The 15,176-nt window shown below is 35.6% G+C and overlaps 1 protein-coding gene across 1 annotated transcript in view; it reads left to right on the top strand.

The window, feature by feature from the left end:
• LOC145689296 (ATP-binding cassette sub-family G member 4-like) overlaps positions 1 to 14,922 on the top strand; it is an 86,647-nt gene extending 71,725 nt beyond the window's left edge. The window contains exon 10 of the mRNA XM_081763436.1: positions 14,527 to 14,922. Within this exon, the coding sequence (XP_081619562.1) occupies positions 14,527 to 14,922 (396 nt within the window). The remainder of the gene's footprint in view (positions 1 to 14,526) is intronic.
• Positions 14,923 to 15,176: the final 254 nt, after the last annotated feature.

Raw genomic sequence — 15,176 nt, 5'->3', positions numbered from 1 at the left:
ATCGATCGGGTGGTTCAAAAGTAATTAATTCACAAAGCTAGTCACTTATATTTTTATATTTATTGATTTTTGTATATCTCCCCCTCCCCCCTTCCCTACGTTGCTCTGTCAAAATGAAATGATGAAAATCATCCCAGTCCCGAACCTCATCTACATTGAAAATTTTATCAAGATCGGTCGGGTGGTTGAAGAGTTAAGTTTTATTCATTTTTTCTATGTCCCCCTCCTTCCCCTCCCCTAAGTTGTACCGTCAAAGTAAATAGCTAAAAACACTCCCAGGCTAGAACCACATCTACGTTAAAAATTTGAACGTGATCGGTCAGGTGGTTCAAGAAAAACACAAACATAGTCACTTTCAATTTTATAATATAGATCCAAAATATGTAATTATCTGACATAATGTTATTTGAGAAATACAACTTTATGTTGGGTTGGTAAAATTATTAACCTTGTGGTATCACAAAGTATGCCAAACAATGTTCCCCTAGTCGATATTTACACGGGAGAAAATTTCAGCGTTTTCTGTATATTAGTTTGAAAGTTACAATAGCGTATTAAGATAAATGCCCACCCCCCGTACTGTTTTCATAGGTTCTTTCGGTTTCATTGAAATGTGTCATGCAATTAGGTCTATTCTCGGGAATGCTTCAGTTGTCAAAATTTATGTACAGACATAGGAACTAACCGTAAAACAAGAATTTTAGTAATGATCAAAAAAGATGGATCAAAAGACTGCGATCTTGACCAAGAATTTTAGGAATGATAAAAAAAAAAATGCATCAAGAGATTGCGATCTTGGTAGGATCAGGGACCACAAAATTTTTGAATAATCCCTAAATCGAGCTTTCCTATTTTGCGCGGAATAAACACATCGTACTGAGTTAAGTGATACTTTGGGTTTGGCTACACTATGTGTAGTTCTCCAGATATAAGGCATTTAAGAACATTTTTGATTGAAATATATTGGGTCTTGGATCAGGGACCACACATTTTTTGAACGGCCCCTGAATCGAGTTTTAGTATTTTCTACGGAATAAGCATATCATACAGAGTTAAGTGATAGTTTGGGATTAGTTACACTATATGTAGTTCTCTAGATATAAGGCGTACAAGAAAATTTTTGATTGAAATATATTGGTTCTTTTGAAAAAAAAAATACTGATATCAGAGTATTTTCTGAAATAATGTGAAGAACGCAATAAAATGATCTGATTTGTTTCGCGTTCCATCCGTGTTTTATTTATTTTATTTTAACTTTACATTTCAAACGCACTGACCGCATTCATCGTCAGCGTTTTATTAGTCAGTGAATTTGAAGCGTAAGTTAAAAACAAAATAAATAAAACACAGATGAAACATCAAATAAATAAATTTATTTAATGAAAATTATGTAGAATATATAGTGTTAGATAACTTTCAAGCATCTCTTAGAGCATTACCGTATCTTACAATTGAAAGTTTTTCTTGGGAGGTCCTAAGTGGTTATTATCAAAATTTTCCCATTAGTAATAGTACATTCAAATAATTAAAATTTATTCTTTTACATTATTCTGGGGTGATAGTGAGGGCAAGTCAAATTCTAAAATTATTGTGAAACGTAGCAGCTGGTGCGAGATTATTCATTTAATTAAGCCAGTGTACAAATCAATTCTAACATGTATCGTGATTGACTTCTCATGCCACAGACAAGGGCGCCCATCAAGGTTGGTAAGGTGGGGTGCTCGCTCCACCTAGAGGAAAGTGTACTTCAGAATATCGAAAACCCAATAGAATTTTTACATTGCTTACAGCAAAATTTGAAACTATATTTGAAACGTCGCTTAAACTTGCTCCCCCTTGGAAACCACAACATGGGCGCCCTTGACCAAAGATCCTCTAATTTTATCAAAATATCTCTGATGTGGGCTTTGAAAAAATTTAACTCTTCCGACTGAGCCCCTAATTCCTTTATGAGCCGAAGGAATAATTTACTGTACTTCTATTGTGCCGTAATTGCTTAAGCGAAGTTACCTATTAGGCGATAACAAATAGTGAAACGTGTTCTAGTAACATTTCAATCTTGCTTTCTACGTACTTGTCAATGCAACATTGCCTTTTAATACATTAAAACATTCCTTTGATACATGTAATTCAATTCGAATATTTCTCAAACATGACATATTTATACATATGATACATTTCAGTTACCAAGAAGCTCATATATTTCTATGACATTTATTTGTGCAACACTAAGTAAGGAATTCTTGCTATTAGTACAAGTATATATGCGTACAATAAACAAACAAAAACAATGCTTTCCACAATTGAATCAGGAGATGTAGGAAACAGTAATATCAATGGAATGTGTAGTTGTATTTTCTACCAGAACTAAGTGCGTGAGCCAGAAGCAAAATGTATAGAATTACCTTTGCTTTATTTATTGAAAACCGAGATATATATATATTCTAGTTTTATTAGGACTTATAACAAAAGCAATGTTACCATGACATAAATCGAGATTTCTCGATCAGAGTATTGCTGAAAAGAAATGCGAAAATAATTGCCTTTACAAAGTATAGGAAGAGGAATCACGTTTACCCTTTTAGAAATCCCACTTTTTGAGGTAAATTTTAGGTTTTCACTCAGAAAGCTACTACTTCCTTACTATTTATCGTAGGATCATGGTTCATACCTCGGTTTTTTTTTTCAGAATACAGCATAATTTTTAATGGTACCACTCGCTTGTCAGTATTATACACCAGAAAAGGAAAAATCGGGGAAAACCGGGAGATTTTTCGAAAAAGAATTCTTTCAATTTTTTTCACCCCTTTAGCCCAAGCCTGGGTTCACATAGGGATCTGATTTTTTAAAAAAAGAATATGTTGTTATGTACACTCATGTCCAAAATTATTGTCGCATGTCTATAAATATGTTGTTGTAGGAATATAATTTGATAACGAATTCGCCCGGTATTTTTTGTAATGTTAGTATGTGTATAATCGGCAAAGACGTGTATGTGGCAAATTTCATGTCAAAAGAACAGTAAATAAGAACTATAAAACGAAAATAAAACTTTCTTGTCCGTTTAGCAACATTTTATTTTACTCATTTTAATTTTCGTATTTATAATTCTTTTCCTATGCAATTTACCACAAATTAACATTTCCGACTATACACCTAGTATCAGTATTAAAAGCACCCTGCAAAATCATTATCAAATCATATTCTTACGAGAAGAGAGTTATAGGCATGCGACAATAATTTTGGACATGTGTGTACGTAATACGAGGTGTGCAAAATTTCAATATTGTATCTTGAAAACAAAGGGCGGTAAAAATGGTTGGAAGTCTGAATTTAAGCCTTATTAGGCCCGCAACTAGAGAGGGGCTAGAGGGCCGGGCCCCCCAAACTTTTCATGGCCTCTCTAGACCTCAATACAAAATGCTACTATTAATACAAAAAAACATAATTTAGATATTTGTAAGAGAATTTCTAATGACTTGGCTAGCCCTAACATGTTCATGGCCCCCCTGAACTTCTGTGGCTGGTTTCAGGAATGGGCCTTATATAGATACACATATTATAAAAATTTATTGTGTCATTATTATTTGGCCTAGAGTCATGGTTCAAACATCACTTTCTTTAGTATAACGATCCCTTTCCTACGGCACTACTCACATGTCCGTACATCTGAACCGGAAAATCAGGAAAAACCGGATTTTTTCTGGAAAAATCACAGCATCGAAACACTTGCGCCCCTCGGACCCGGCCCCGGTTTCACGTAGGGATTTCAAAAACAATTGACAAATACCCAGATATACCGGTACACACAATCCGGATGCAAAGTTTCTGTCTGATATCTTGGAAATTAAAGGCGTGAAAAATTTTTGGAATTTGCCTTACGAAAGAAAAACAGTCACGCCCCTCTGCCCCCACTTGACTCCGCCAAGTTGACCATACGGTTCCAAAACGCATCTAGAGTGTTCTTTAGTCCATTCTTCACTTGAAAAAAAAACTGCTTAAATACCTGTTATAGAACCTAAATAAGTGGTCAAAGACGATACTACGCCATGGTGTAAAAATATACCATAAATCATAAAAGGATTAAACAAACTTTCTCAGCCATTACCTTTGTGTCATTAAAATACAGTGAGATATTGATTCCTTCGTATGATGTCATACGTATTTCAATAAAACGAAGTTTTACGTTTTTGTCGGAAAAAGAGTAATTTGCTAATGTTGAATTCTCCTTTCTACAATGGCACAACATTACACTAAATCAAAGGATAGTGATACTAAACCGTATTGTAGTTCAGTGTAATAATACTCCCTCCCCCCCCCCAAAAAAAAACAGATCACTTGTCACAAACAATGATCATTAGGCTCTTTGCTAGCACATAAATTGTGTGTTTTCTACCGCTAATTGCATTTTCTATAACTACTCAAGCGAAATCATCGCAGCTATATCTCAATGAAAGAGATAGATGAATCAGTGGTGTAAAAAGCATAGTACTTTTCTTTAAGACGGTATAACTCTAAACATCCAGAGTAATGAGGACGCGTGGAGTTTCTCCGTGGGCATTTAATGAAAACAAAATTACAAGATAGTGGGTCAATGATAAACTACTCACATTTCATCTCATGACATGGTGGTTCAGTGATAAAGTATATTGTACGATTTCTTGTGGTGAAACCTATAGCAGAACTGAATGCTACAGAGTTCACTTCTAGCTCAAACATAATAAACAAGATAGTCAACATAAGGCAGACCATAGGCAAAAACCTGAATCTACGACTAAAGATTCCTGACGTCCACAAGAAGTAGTATGACACTAAACCACTCCTTTGAGGAACACCTTTTGTGGAGAAATCACTCTGAAAGACTAGAACCCACATGCACCCTAAAACAACGTTCTTCCAGAAAGTTCAACAAGAATGCTACCATGTTCCATAGAGCATAGAGTTAGTTTAGTTAGTTCCTGTCAAAAACACGTTTTAATATACCGTAACAGCATGTTTGTGGTATAATCATTCTTTAAGCCGAAGAATATGGCAAGAAGGACTCTGCAGTAGGTCTGAAATGATAAAATCTACAAGCAGAGAAAGTGACTCCATATAACAGATACTTGTTGATCATGTACTGAAAGGGCTTCCAGACGCAACTTGTGTGAGCAATTGGTCTACAGACTCAGGAGCGTCATTTCAGATTTTGTTGGGGGGGGACAAGACTAGGGGTGTTCGGAATTCGATTTCGTATTCCGGAATTCGGAATTCAGCTAATTCCGGAATGTTCCGGAATTCCGGAATTCCGGAACGTTTCGAAATTCCGGAATGTTCCGAAATTCCGGAACGTTTCGGAATTCCGGAATGTTTCGAAATTCCGGAACGTTTCGAATTCCGGAATGTTCCGAAATTCCGGAACGTTTCGAAATTCCGGAATGTTCCGAAATTCCGGAACGTTTCGGAATTCCGGAATGTTCCGCAAATTCCGTAACATTCCAAAAGTTTGGAATTGTGGAATGCTCAAAAGTATGAATTTCGGAACTGTTTTCAACACTGAAATTTTGAAGCTCACTGTTGATTCTGGAATCGTAATATTAATATTAGTTCGAAGTTTGAATATAAAAGTTCGAAACAGTCCTGAGGCAATGGTTCTCAAACATTATTACAAGGCTTTAATCCCACAAATTTACTCGCAAATACTTTCTCGTTTTCACTTTGGTATCTATGAAATATAGTAGCAACATGTCTTAAACAGTTATGCATTCTGGTATTTACAATTATTGGAATAAAGTACTGCATTTTATCTTTATCTTTTACATTTTTTTTCAATCATTGCCATTTTGTATTTTGAAGTACCAACAAGGAAACAATTTACATGTTTGGCATTTTAATTCCAAAATATTTGTTTTACTATTAAGCAAACAATACAAGAGCACACGAAACATTTGTAGTCATGTCATTTGGAATTATATTAATGAACTTTTAATCTAAAGTACAAGGAGTACACATGAGTAATACATAATTGTGAAAATTTTGACAACTGAAACCCTGAAATGGTATAACTGATGCTACCTGAGACGTCATCAAATAATGCAACAAAAATGTAAATGTAAATTACTATTGAAAGAAAAAGCAAAATTTCTGTGCTACAAAATAATACTGTTAGAGAACAATGATGTGGATAAAATATTATAAGAGCATGTATTAAATGTCAATTTTCATATAAATGCCCAGATGATTTTTGTAAAAAATTAGGGGAAAGTATACTTTAGACGATATTAGACAAGGCAATTATGTATGCAAAATTAGGAGACATGCATTCAAATTATTTCCTGTAATAAAAATTAGAATTCAACTTTCCATGTTAGATTGCATATGTTCTATCTCCGAACAAGGTGAAATACGTGCAATTTACTATGGAAAGTTGAATTCTAATTTTTATTACACGAAATAATTTGAACGCATGACTCTTAGCATGCAAGATTGCATAGAAAATTGCATCGCATAAAATGTGCTTTAGGGGCTTTTAGCTTAACAAACTTCTTTTATCTCATTGAACTTTTTTATCTGATTTATTTGAGAAATCAGGAGAAAGAAAGTTTTCGTCAACTTTTCTACTCAAGGAAAGTAAGACATCAATTTTTGTAAAGATCAATTTACGCGAAGTACGAATAGTTTTTGATACAAATTAATTATTTCGTAAGAGCGAAATATGAACATTAGGCTAATACTTTTAATGTGAATATTAACATTTACGAAATGATTTCTTTCATTTTTAACTTTTACCATCGCTACTCACAATTTCGGGTGTACTAATTGAACATTTACCTTTCTTGTTGTTAGTTAGTCATTGGTGCAGACCCTTTCATCTGAATGCATAACTACCCTTCATATTGCAGCTTTGTATGAAAATGTACATATTCTGTTGGCTTGTATCAATGTAATTGTTTAAAGAAAGTAACATGTTTTTACATCAGAATTTCACAACATTGATAATATATTGGTGATTAATACAATTTCTCAACAAACCAATTTTAAATGTTTTTCACTCACACTATTCATTTATCACCTTGCATAAAATTATGATTAGTAGAGTTAGAACTAATCTTCATACGTAGGTTCCAATGCTTAGTATTTAACTGATAGACACCTTTATTTAGTTAGTTATTCAAATAAGTGTCGCAGGACAAGAAAAGAGTAGCGCGTACATGTGAATAATTATAAGATATTATGTAAAGTTTGCACCTCTATTCGATTTACTCTCGTTGTACATTTTGACAAGTTATGCAAATAATGCTTGATAAAGCTTTCATTAAAAAAAAACAGCAGTAGCATCATTATTATAGAAGTTACAAAAAACATTAAACAGTAATCCCTTGTTCTAAGAAATTTTTTGCTGTTTACAGCAGGCAGTATACTAAATACAATACAAGCGATGCATTATTAATTTTAGCTTTGCGTGATTTGAACCTGAAATATGAAATACTGATTCTAGTTTCCAAAAAGTTCATGCAACATCAATAATGCATATTTTTACATAACACGGGCAGCAGCATAATAATTGTACATTTATATATCTGAAGATAAAAGAATATTAAACACTATTTTGTAACAAATTATGTAAGATACTAAACGGTACCACAATAATATCTGCCTACCAGCTATAACATCATAGTATTAAACTGTCATTACAAATTACTAGAATTTTGTGGTGTTATGAAAAAACTTTATTGAATTTCGACTGGTTGAGTTTAAACTTGAATGGCTAAATTTGAATTTAGTTTTATTTTTAGGCAACTAAGGCTAAAAATAAAGATAAAACTGTCGCGCGAGAGGCGTAGGTGTAACGAGTAGAAAGGCAGAGTCCTGGCCGTACAGCTTTATATGTAACTTTTGAATAGTTCGTTATAGTTAGTTCTGATGAGACGATCCATGACCTCAGTGCTTTCTTTTCCCATATTATCTCTACTTTATTCATTAATAAAAGTTAAGGAGATTTTTCTCTTATTTTGATTTTTCGCCATGCCATTTTGATTTTTCTTTTTCCGTAATTAAAAAATATTTTTACTATCTATATTTGCAAGTAACAAGCTCACAAGCCAAGCTTTGATTTTGGCGCGATAAATTCGGTGCTTTGGGTACGTCATGTAAATTCGCTTTTATCCCTTGTAGGGTATTATTTCAGATTGTTTAATACAAAAGCGTCTTATTTCCAAAAGGACACTGCTTCATAGCTGTGCACATGCTATGCTATGGCATACTGAAAACCCACGAAAACTAGACTCTAGTGTTCACGTCATGTTACATATGCACATCAAGCTTTAGTCAACGAAATGATCTATTTGTTCACAAAACGGAAACACCTGACTTAGCGAAATAATATTCTGTGCACTATTGCAGATTATCACAAATTAAAATGCCAAGCCATCAACCAACTATCAAGAAAACAAATCTAGCAACAAAGCACGGACGTCGGTGGGTTGGGAATCATGTTCCTCTTTAGATTATTGACAAATAATTTCTACTTCCCTCCCAGTAAGCAGGGGTGTGGGGCCACCGGAAATACTGGTCAAAATTTTTTTCAAATATTGCAGACTATCGTATCCCTTTAATTACTGAAAATCGTATTTTCTTTTAAGTGATTCTTTGCCCCTCCTTCAGGTACTTATACTTAACAATGGCCATACATCAAAAGATATGCAGTTCAATTTCTTGTTAGGGTTGCCTCGTATAAATGGAAAAGGTACAGTCGGTATTCATTTAAAAAAGAATACACAAAGTGGTTTATAAAAAAGGTGTTTCTTGGAAGATAAACCAAACTACAGGGAAGAACTAGCTCGAATTTCTGTTTTCCGATTTCTGCAACAAACAAAATCACGGAATTTACACCGAATCACTTATGATTGAGACTTTATGGATAACCAGACAAAGTTCCAAATCTTATGCGCAATCGTTCACAGTGAACGGATCTAGAGAATGAAACAAACCAGTTGCCGTGGACCAAAACTCCTTCCTTCAGCACAGCGGAATCAATATCCAGTTTCAAAGCTAAGCTTTGCGCACACCTCTCAGTTCGGGGTAACAGCAAAAATTATTTTTTCAGTAATAAGTTCCGGAATGTTTCGAAATTCCGGAATGTTCCGAAATTCCGGAACGTTTCGAAATTCCGGAATGTTTCGAAATTCCGGAATGTTCCGAAATTCCGGAACGTTTCGAAATTCCGAAATTCCGGAACGTTTCGAAATTCCGAAATTCCGGAACGTTTCGAAATTCCGAAATTCCGGAACGTTTCGAAATTCCGAAATTCCGGAACGTTTCGAAATTCCGGAACGTTTCGAAATTCCGGAATTCCGGAACGTCATGAAACTGTGTTCCGATTCCGGAATTGGAATTTCCGTTCCGAAAAATTCCGGAATTCCGGAATTAGGAACAGCCCTAGACAAGACCCCTTGATTTAAGTAAAATTTCTCGTTTTTCACTGATTTACCATTATTCTCTTGATAAAATCTATATAAATCTCAAACTCAGGGGGGGGCAATTGCCCCTCCCTGCCCCCCTAAATGACGCCCCTGTACAGACTGTGGTAGTCGCTGTGGGGTTTTTTCTGGTTTCAATATAGGAAGGACTAGATCTTCTTTCCATCATGGAGGAAAGTAACCTGCAGTTAGGTACGATTAAACAGCTGCAATAATGCAAATTGATTATTACGTTAGACGTTGAGCGCAAATATACGATCAGCCCCTGGAGTACTATTGAATGATTGACGTAAGGCTGGGTCGAACTCGATAGCCGTGAAGAGAGCGTTATAGTTCGTAGCATTAGCACTATGGATCAGTATTAACATGATATTCTGTACAAATACAAAAACTAACTAGATGGAATCATATACAGTCAGATGCAGAAGAAAAGTGTTTATCTATGTGGGGTTAGTCTCCATGGCCCTGTCTACTATAAAGGCAACCAATAAATTTCTGCCGCTTTTTCACCAACCACCTTAGAACATCGATATGTCACCTAAGACGTACCTCGAAGATCAAAAATAGTCCGCATCAGCATCGACGACCTTCTGCCAACGTTCTGGAAGGCCATGGATTCCATGATGGTAGAACTTGGTGGGCCATGAAGCGAAGAAGGTATCAAGTGCATTTTGCATCTCTAATAGGGACTCGAACTGGTGTCCTCTAAGATGATTGTCAAAGGAATGGAACAAGGGATAATCGGACGGTGCAATATCCGGACAGTATGGCAAATGCAATAATGTTTCCCATCCAAGGTGTAGAATAGTGTCCCGGGTCATCCTAGCCATATCGGGCTTAGCGTTGTCCTGTAACAGGAGGACCCCTTTGCGATTCAGAACTGCTGGCTCGAGTCTTTCTTGAACACGGCTCCACTGCTGAGAGTACACAGTTGCATTGATGCTCTGACCAGCTGGTAGCAGTTCCCGATGCATGATGCCGCAAGCAGTCCACCAAACACACAGGAGGACCTTCTTCTGTGCAGTATTGGCTTCTGCTGTTTTATAACCAATTCATAAGATGGTAACCAATAACGACGGCGCCATTGAGCTTCGTACAGGACCCACTTCTAATCACATGTGAACACTCTGTCCCGAAATGGCTTCTTCCTCAGACGAGACAGCAAAGAAACACACGTGTTTGCTCGCGTTGTCTTCTGGCCTGGAGCCAAATCATGTGGGATCCATCGACCCATCTTGTAGTGCTTTTCAAGTTGATGAAGATCCTGCCGTATGGTTTCTCCACTCACACTGAATTGTAGTTCCAGTTTCTCACATGTCTGGCCACTGTTCTCCTGAATTAGTGCCTGCAGATCTTCATTTTGTACATGCATTTGTCTTCCGGTACGTAGTGAGTTTTTGACTGTTTCGTTACAGTCCACAAACTTGTTAAATCACGTAGTCATGATACTCTCGTCAAAGGACTGACATATATCTGCAGAGGCATTTGACCCCAGTTTGAACTCGTACAGCATATACAGCCTTATGACATTCTGTGGAGGTCTCATGTTCACTCTGTCTTACGCAAGTTCACGGTGTAACTGAACTGCCACAACCAGGTAGTATGTTGGATATACCCACACCAACAACTGACCTTCGTCTTATCTACATTCACATTCAACTCACGGTGTGAGTCCAATGGAACACAGACTTCCATAAATAGCCACAGAACTTTTTTGGTTACCTTTATATGAAAGTAGAAGAAGTTAGAATAGTAAGGTCACTTAGTCAAATGAGGCCATACTTAGATTTGACTTCCTGTTATATCACTTCATTCTACTGTACCTAGCTCGTACTGTTGGAATACATTTTTAATTATGTTTAAATGTCCTATAACTCCATTACATATCTATAACTACTCTGTTTTTACTTAAGTGTATGCATAGATATGTAACCGGACGTGAATTATGGCAATGCTGAGAGAAATGCTTAATATACTCTGTGAATGTAAAGAATTTGATAAACCACAAGATCAGTGGCATCACAAGGATTCTTGATCCTCTGTATCGTGATACACACTGGCGTGAAAGTTGAAGTTCATGTGCCATACTTATTAGCAGGGGCGCCTTTCGAAAATACGCTACTACCTCGCAGTTGCTTTCGATAACTTCTCCAATATCAACATTTTACCTTATTTGTAGATATGGCCTTATTTGGCTCAATGACTTTATTATAGCCATTAATTGAGCGAACCTTACGTAATTTAGTAGAAATGAGTGTCGAACTACTGAGAGTGTTCAATTTAGGGGCTTCGAAGATTTAATAAGAAATTTGACTCGAGCACACGGAGTAGGAAAGTGTTGGAGACTTTCAGCAATAGGGTGCTCATTAATAGTGGCCAAGGACGAGCCAGGATAGCCTCGCAGATAGCTGCAGAACACCGTAGGACTCACTGCTATCTACTATCGCCTTCATATTTTAGCATGGAACCACAGTATCTACAGTAATCTGTTTCAGAAGGTCTAGAGGATCAGCTATAGAGAACTCATCAAGAGGATGAAATTCACTGAACTCCCGAAATGTCAATCATTACACTTTCAGTTGGAAAATGGAACTTGATTGAGAATGGAAGTAATAGGCAAACCTACGGTGAATAAGGGAAACCACGCAGATTGAAATTATTTATCCATGTTAATGTGCCAACGAAGGCAATAGTGTAACCTGAGTTCGATATACGAATATATGCTGTATTGATAGTGAAATGAATGGAATTACCATGATATTGAACAAGCGTCCCACTCTCTTAGCAAAAAGGCAGTCACTTGACAGGTTACGATTGTCTGTCCGAATACAGTTCTATAGCTGGCAGTACCCACTCAGATCTCCGACAATCGACAAGGATACTCAAGTTAATGAAAAACATGTCATAGATACTTATAATTCTCTTTACAACAAATAAGTCCGGCAGTAATATTCATGGGTGTAAGGTTAGACAATGAGCATGGGCAATGAATGAATGCTAAATTAAGCTGTCCTTACAGCTCCATCCCTTTCTCTGCGTTGAGGGATCACTGCTTGAACAGGTGAGACCAGTCTTAAATGAGAATTATGTAATATATAAGCATATTCCACGATAACTAATAGCATTTGAAGTACTAGGCTTCTTCGTGGAAAATGGTTAATTCTTTGTCTTTGGCGCGTAAGAACCGGATTCCATTCTCAGTGGGAATATACTGTACATGGTTCAAATACCACGTTAATGCTTAGGTCCATACAGCTTGTGTAACGAATTTTTATCTCGAAACAAGCAATACAACTTGATCGTTATTGTGTTTAAAATGTGAGTAATCTTTACAACGGAGGCTGTATTTTATACTCACTTACACATTTAAATATCAAAAGTCGTGGGATAGTGGTATGGAACTAGTTGGTGTTGAAGGAACATGTTACATGGCAGAAAAAAAAAGTCTGTAAGTACTCATTTTTCTTGCTGCTTGCTCTATAGCCCCTTATTGACCCTTATAGCCCCTTCACAACTGTAATTTTCTGTACTTTTTCTAGTTATTTCATGTATTAATTTGCAACCCTGCATATTTATTTAGAAGAAGATTATATATTCTTCGTGTACCTCAGTTTCTCCTCTAAAAATTCGCTTTTGTTTGGTGTTCGTCTGTTTCGAACGTCCTGAGCAACTGTAGTTTTCGTAAACGCTTGCAGATGCAAAAATTGACACTCCACTGACAAAAAAGATTGCCGCCATTCAGGAACAATTATCCATACGACAACGTGAATAGTGTTATTGACCTTCTCATACACGAGGTTCATCGCACTCCAATTTATATAATTTTAGGAGATGGTCGAGCAACCATTTTCGCCACCTTTGGACCACTTCAGATGGATTGACTTATTTTGGATAGAGGAAAGAAATTCAAGTTCAGTTTTGTAACTTTTTCTGTAGTTGTTCACCAAGTAACTGACGTATGATAGAATCATTTTGTTCTGTACTGTATCATCGACTCATTTTCAAATTACATAAAGTGTTTTGTGTGTTAGATATGTATGAACTGAGAATGATTCCTGTCCGTTACGAAGAGGTTGTTAAAGTATTGGTAGTGTATAAGAAGATTGATAGTAAAAGTGAGGGTCCTCACGTAATAATACACACATTTTTGCCAGGACAAAAAAAAAAAAAAAAAAAAAATCATATCCTAGAGGTATTTTAAGGCAGAATCTCTGCACTTATTTTGTTTTGATTTTGGTATAAAGTTCAGTTTGAACTATATATATATGACATAGGGTAACTGTTATTCTCAGAGTTACAACAAAATGTAAGAGGGGAAACCGTCTCTAAATATGATATTTTCAGTCTAAAGTAAAGGATTTTTTTTTTTTTTTAATCGGACGAGCCGTTTGGGCTGTACACTCTTTATGCACCCAATGTGAAATGAAAATGCAACATTGCCATTTACCTGGACTTACAACATAAGTGAATGAAGTTACTGTCTTTCACACTAACGTATCCATGGCCACCTCCTGTTTCAAACAGCACTCATTGCATACGATTTAATCATAAGAGCTATAATATTTCTTGTTCTGTTCATTAAAGCACGCAGAATGTTATATTTTAATACCTCAAAATCTATTTTAAATCTAAGTTTTCAACTTTTAAAGCATTAAAATGCTACCACGTAAAAAAGATGGTTGTTTGATTTTCCTCAAGTTTGGTTTGAAAATTGTTGAATAATACAGACTGTGGAGACAGTTTTCACTTTTACATTTTGTCGTAACTCTGAGAATAACCAAATTACCCTATGTCAGGGGACTTTTGAGACATTATATATATATATATATATATATATATATATATATATATATATATATATATATAGATAGATAGATAGATAGATAGAGATAGAGATAAAGATATATAAAACAACTTACAACTGTCTGCACTAGTCCTTTTCTTGCACAGGAATTGAGTGAAGCCTAGCTCCTGCGAACTCCTAATTGTCTTCATTTATTTTATTTTTTATTTTATTTTATTTTATTTTATTTTATTTATTTATTTATTTATTTATTTTTTCTTTCAGATTGGAATATTCCTTGTAATTATGAGTGCAATTCCAATGATATTGGTTTGTGGATTTTTTCTCCACTTGAAAGCTATGAGTATCGTTGTACGAGCCCTGTCATATTTGAGTCACATTCGATATAGCTACCATGGAATGATGCTGGTTTTGTATGGATACGATAGAGAGAAGATCCATTGTTCTACGAGTTACTGCCATTTTCGATATCCATCGAAGCTCTTACAAGAGTTAGCTATTGAAGGCACCTATCTTGAGTGTGTTATAGCACTCATTGTATACGATATAATTTTAAGAGCTATAATATTTCTTGTTATGTTCATCAAAGCACGCAGAATGTCATATTTTAATACCTCAAAATCTATTTTAAATCTAAGTTTTAAACCTTTAAAGCATTAAAATGCTACTATGTAAAAAAATATGGTTGTTTGATTTTCCTCAAATTTGATTTGCAAAGTGTTGAATAATACAGATTTTAATAATGTGTTCGGGGGGATTTCTGCACATGGTTTTGTGATTTCTTCGCGAAGGTCCAGCAGCGAATCCGGTTTTCTGTAATAATGACATCTTTCAAGATTCTCCAAAGATAAAAGTCCAGAGTGTTAAATGTTCAAAATTGAAATGTCAATTTAAAATAAACTTTACTTATACAC

Source organism: Thermobia domestica, chromosome 7, assembly GCF_964235325.1.
Source record: "Thermobia domestica chromosome 7, izTheDome1.hap1.1, whole genome shotgun sequence".
Classification (NCBI taxonomy): domain Eukaryota; kingdom Metazoa; phylum Arthropoda; class Insecta; order Zygentoma; family Lepismatidae; genus Thermobia; species Thermobia domestica.
Note: the sequence above shows the minus strand (reverse complement) of the source record. Positions and strands in the feature narration are given on the sequence as shown.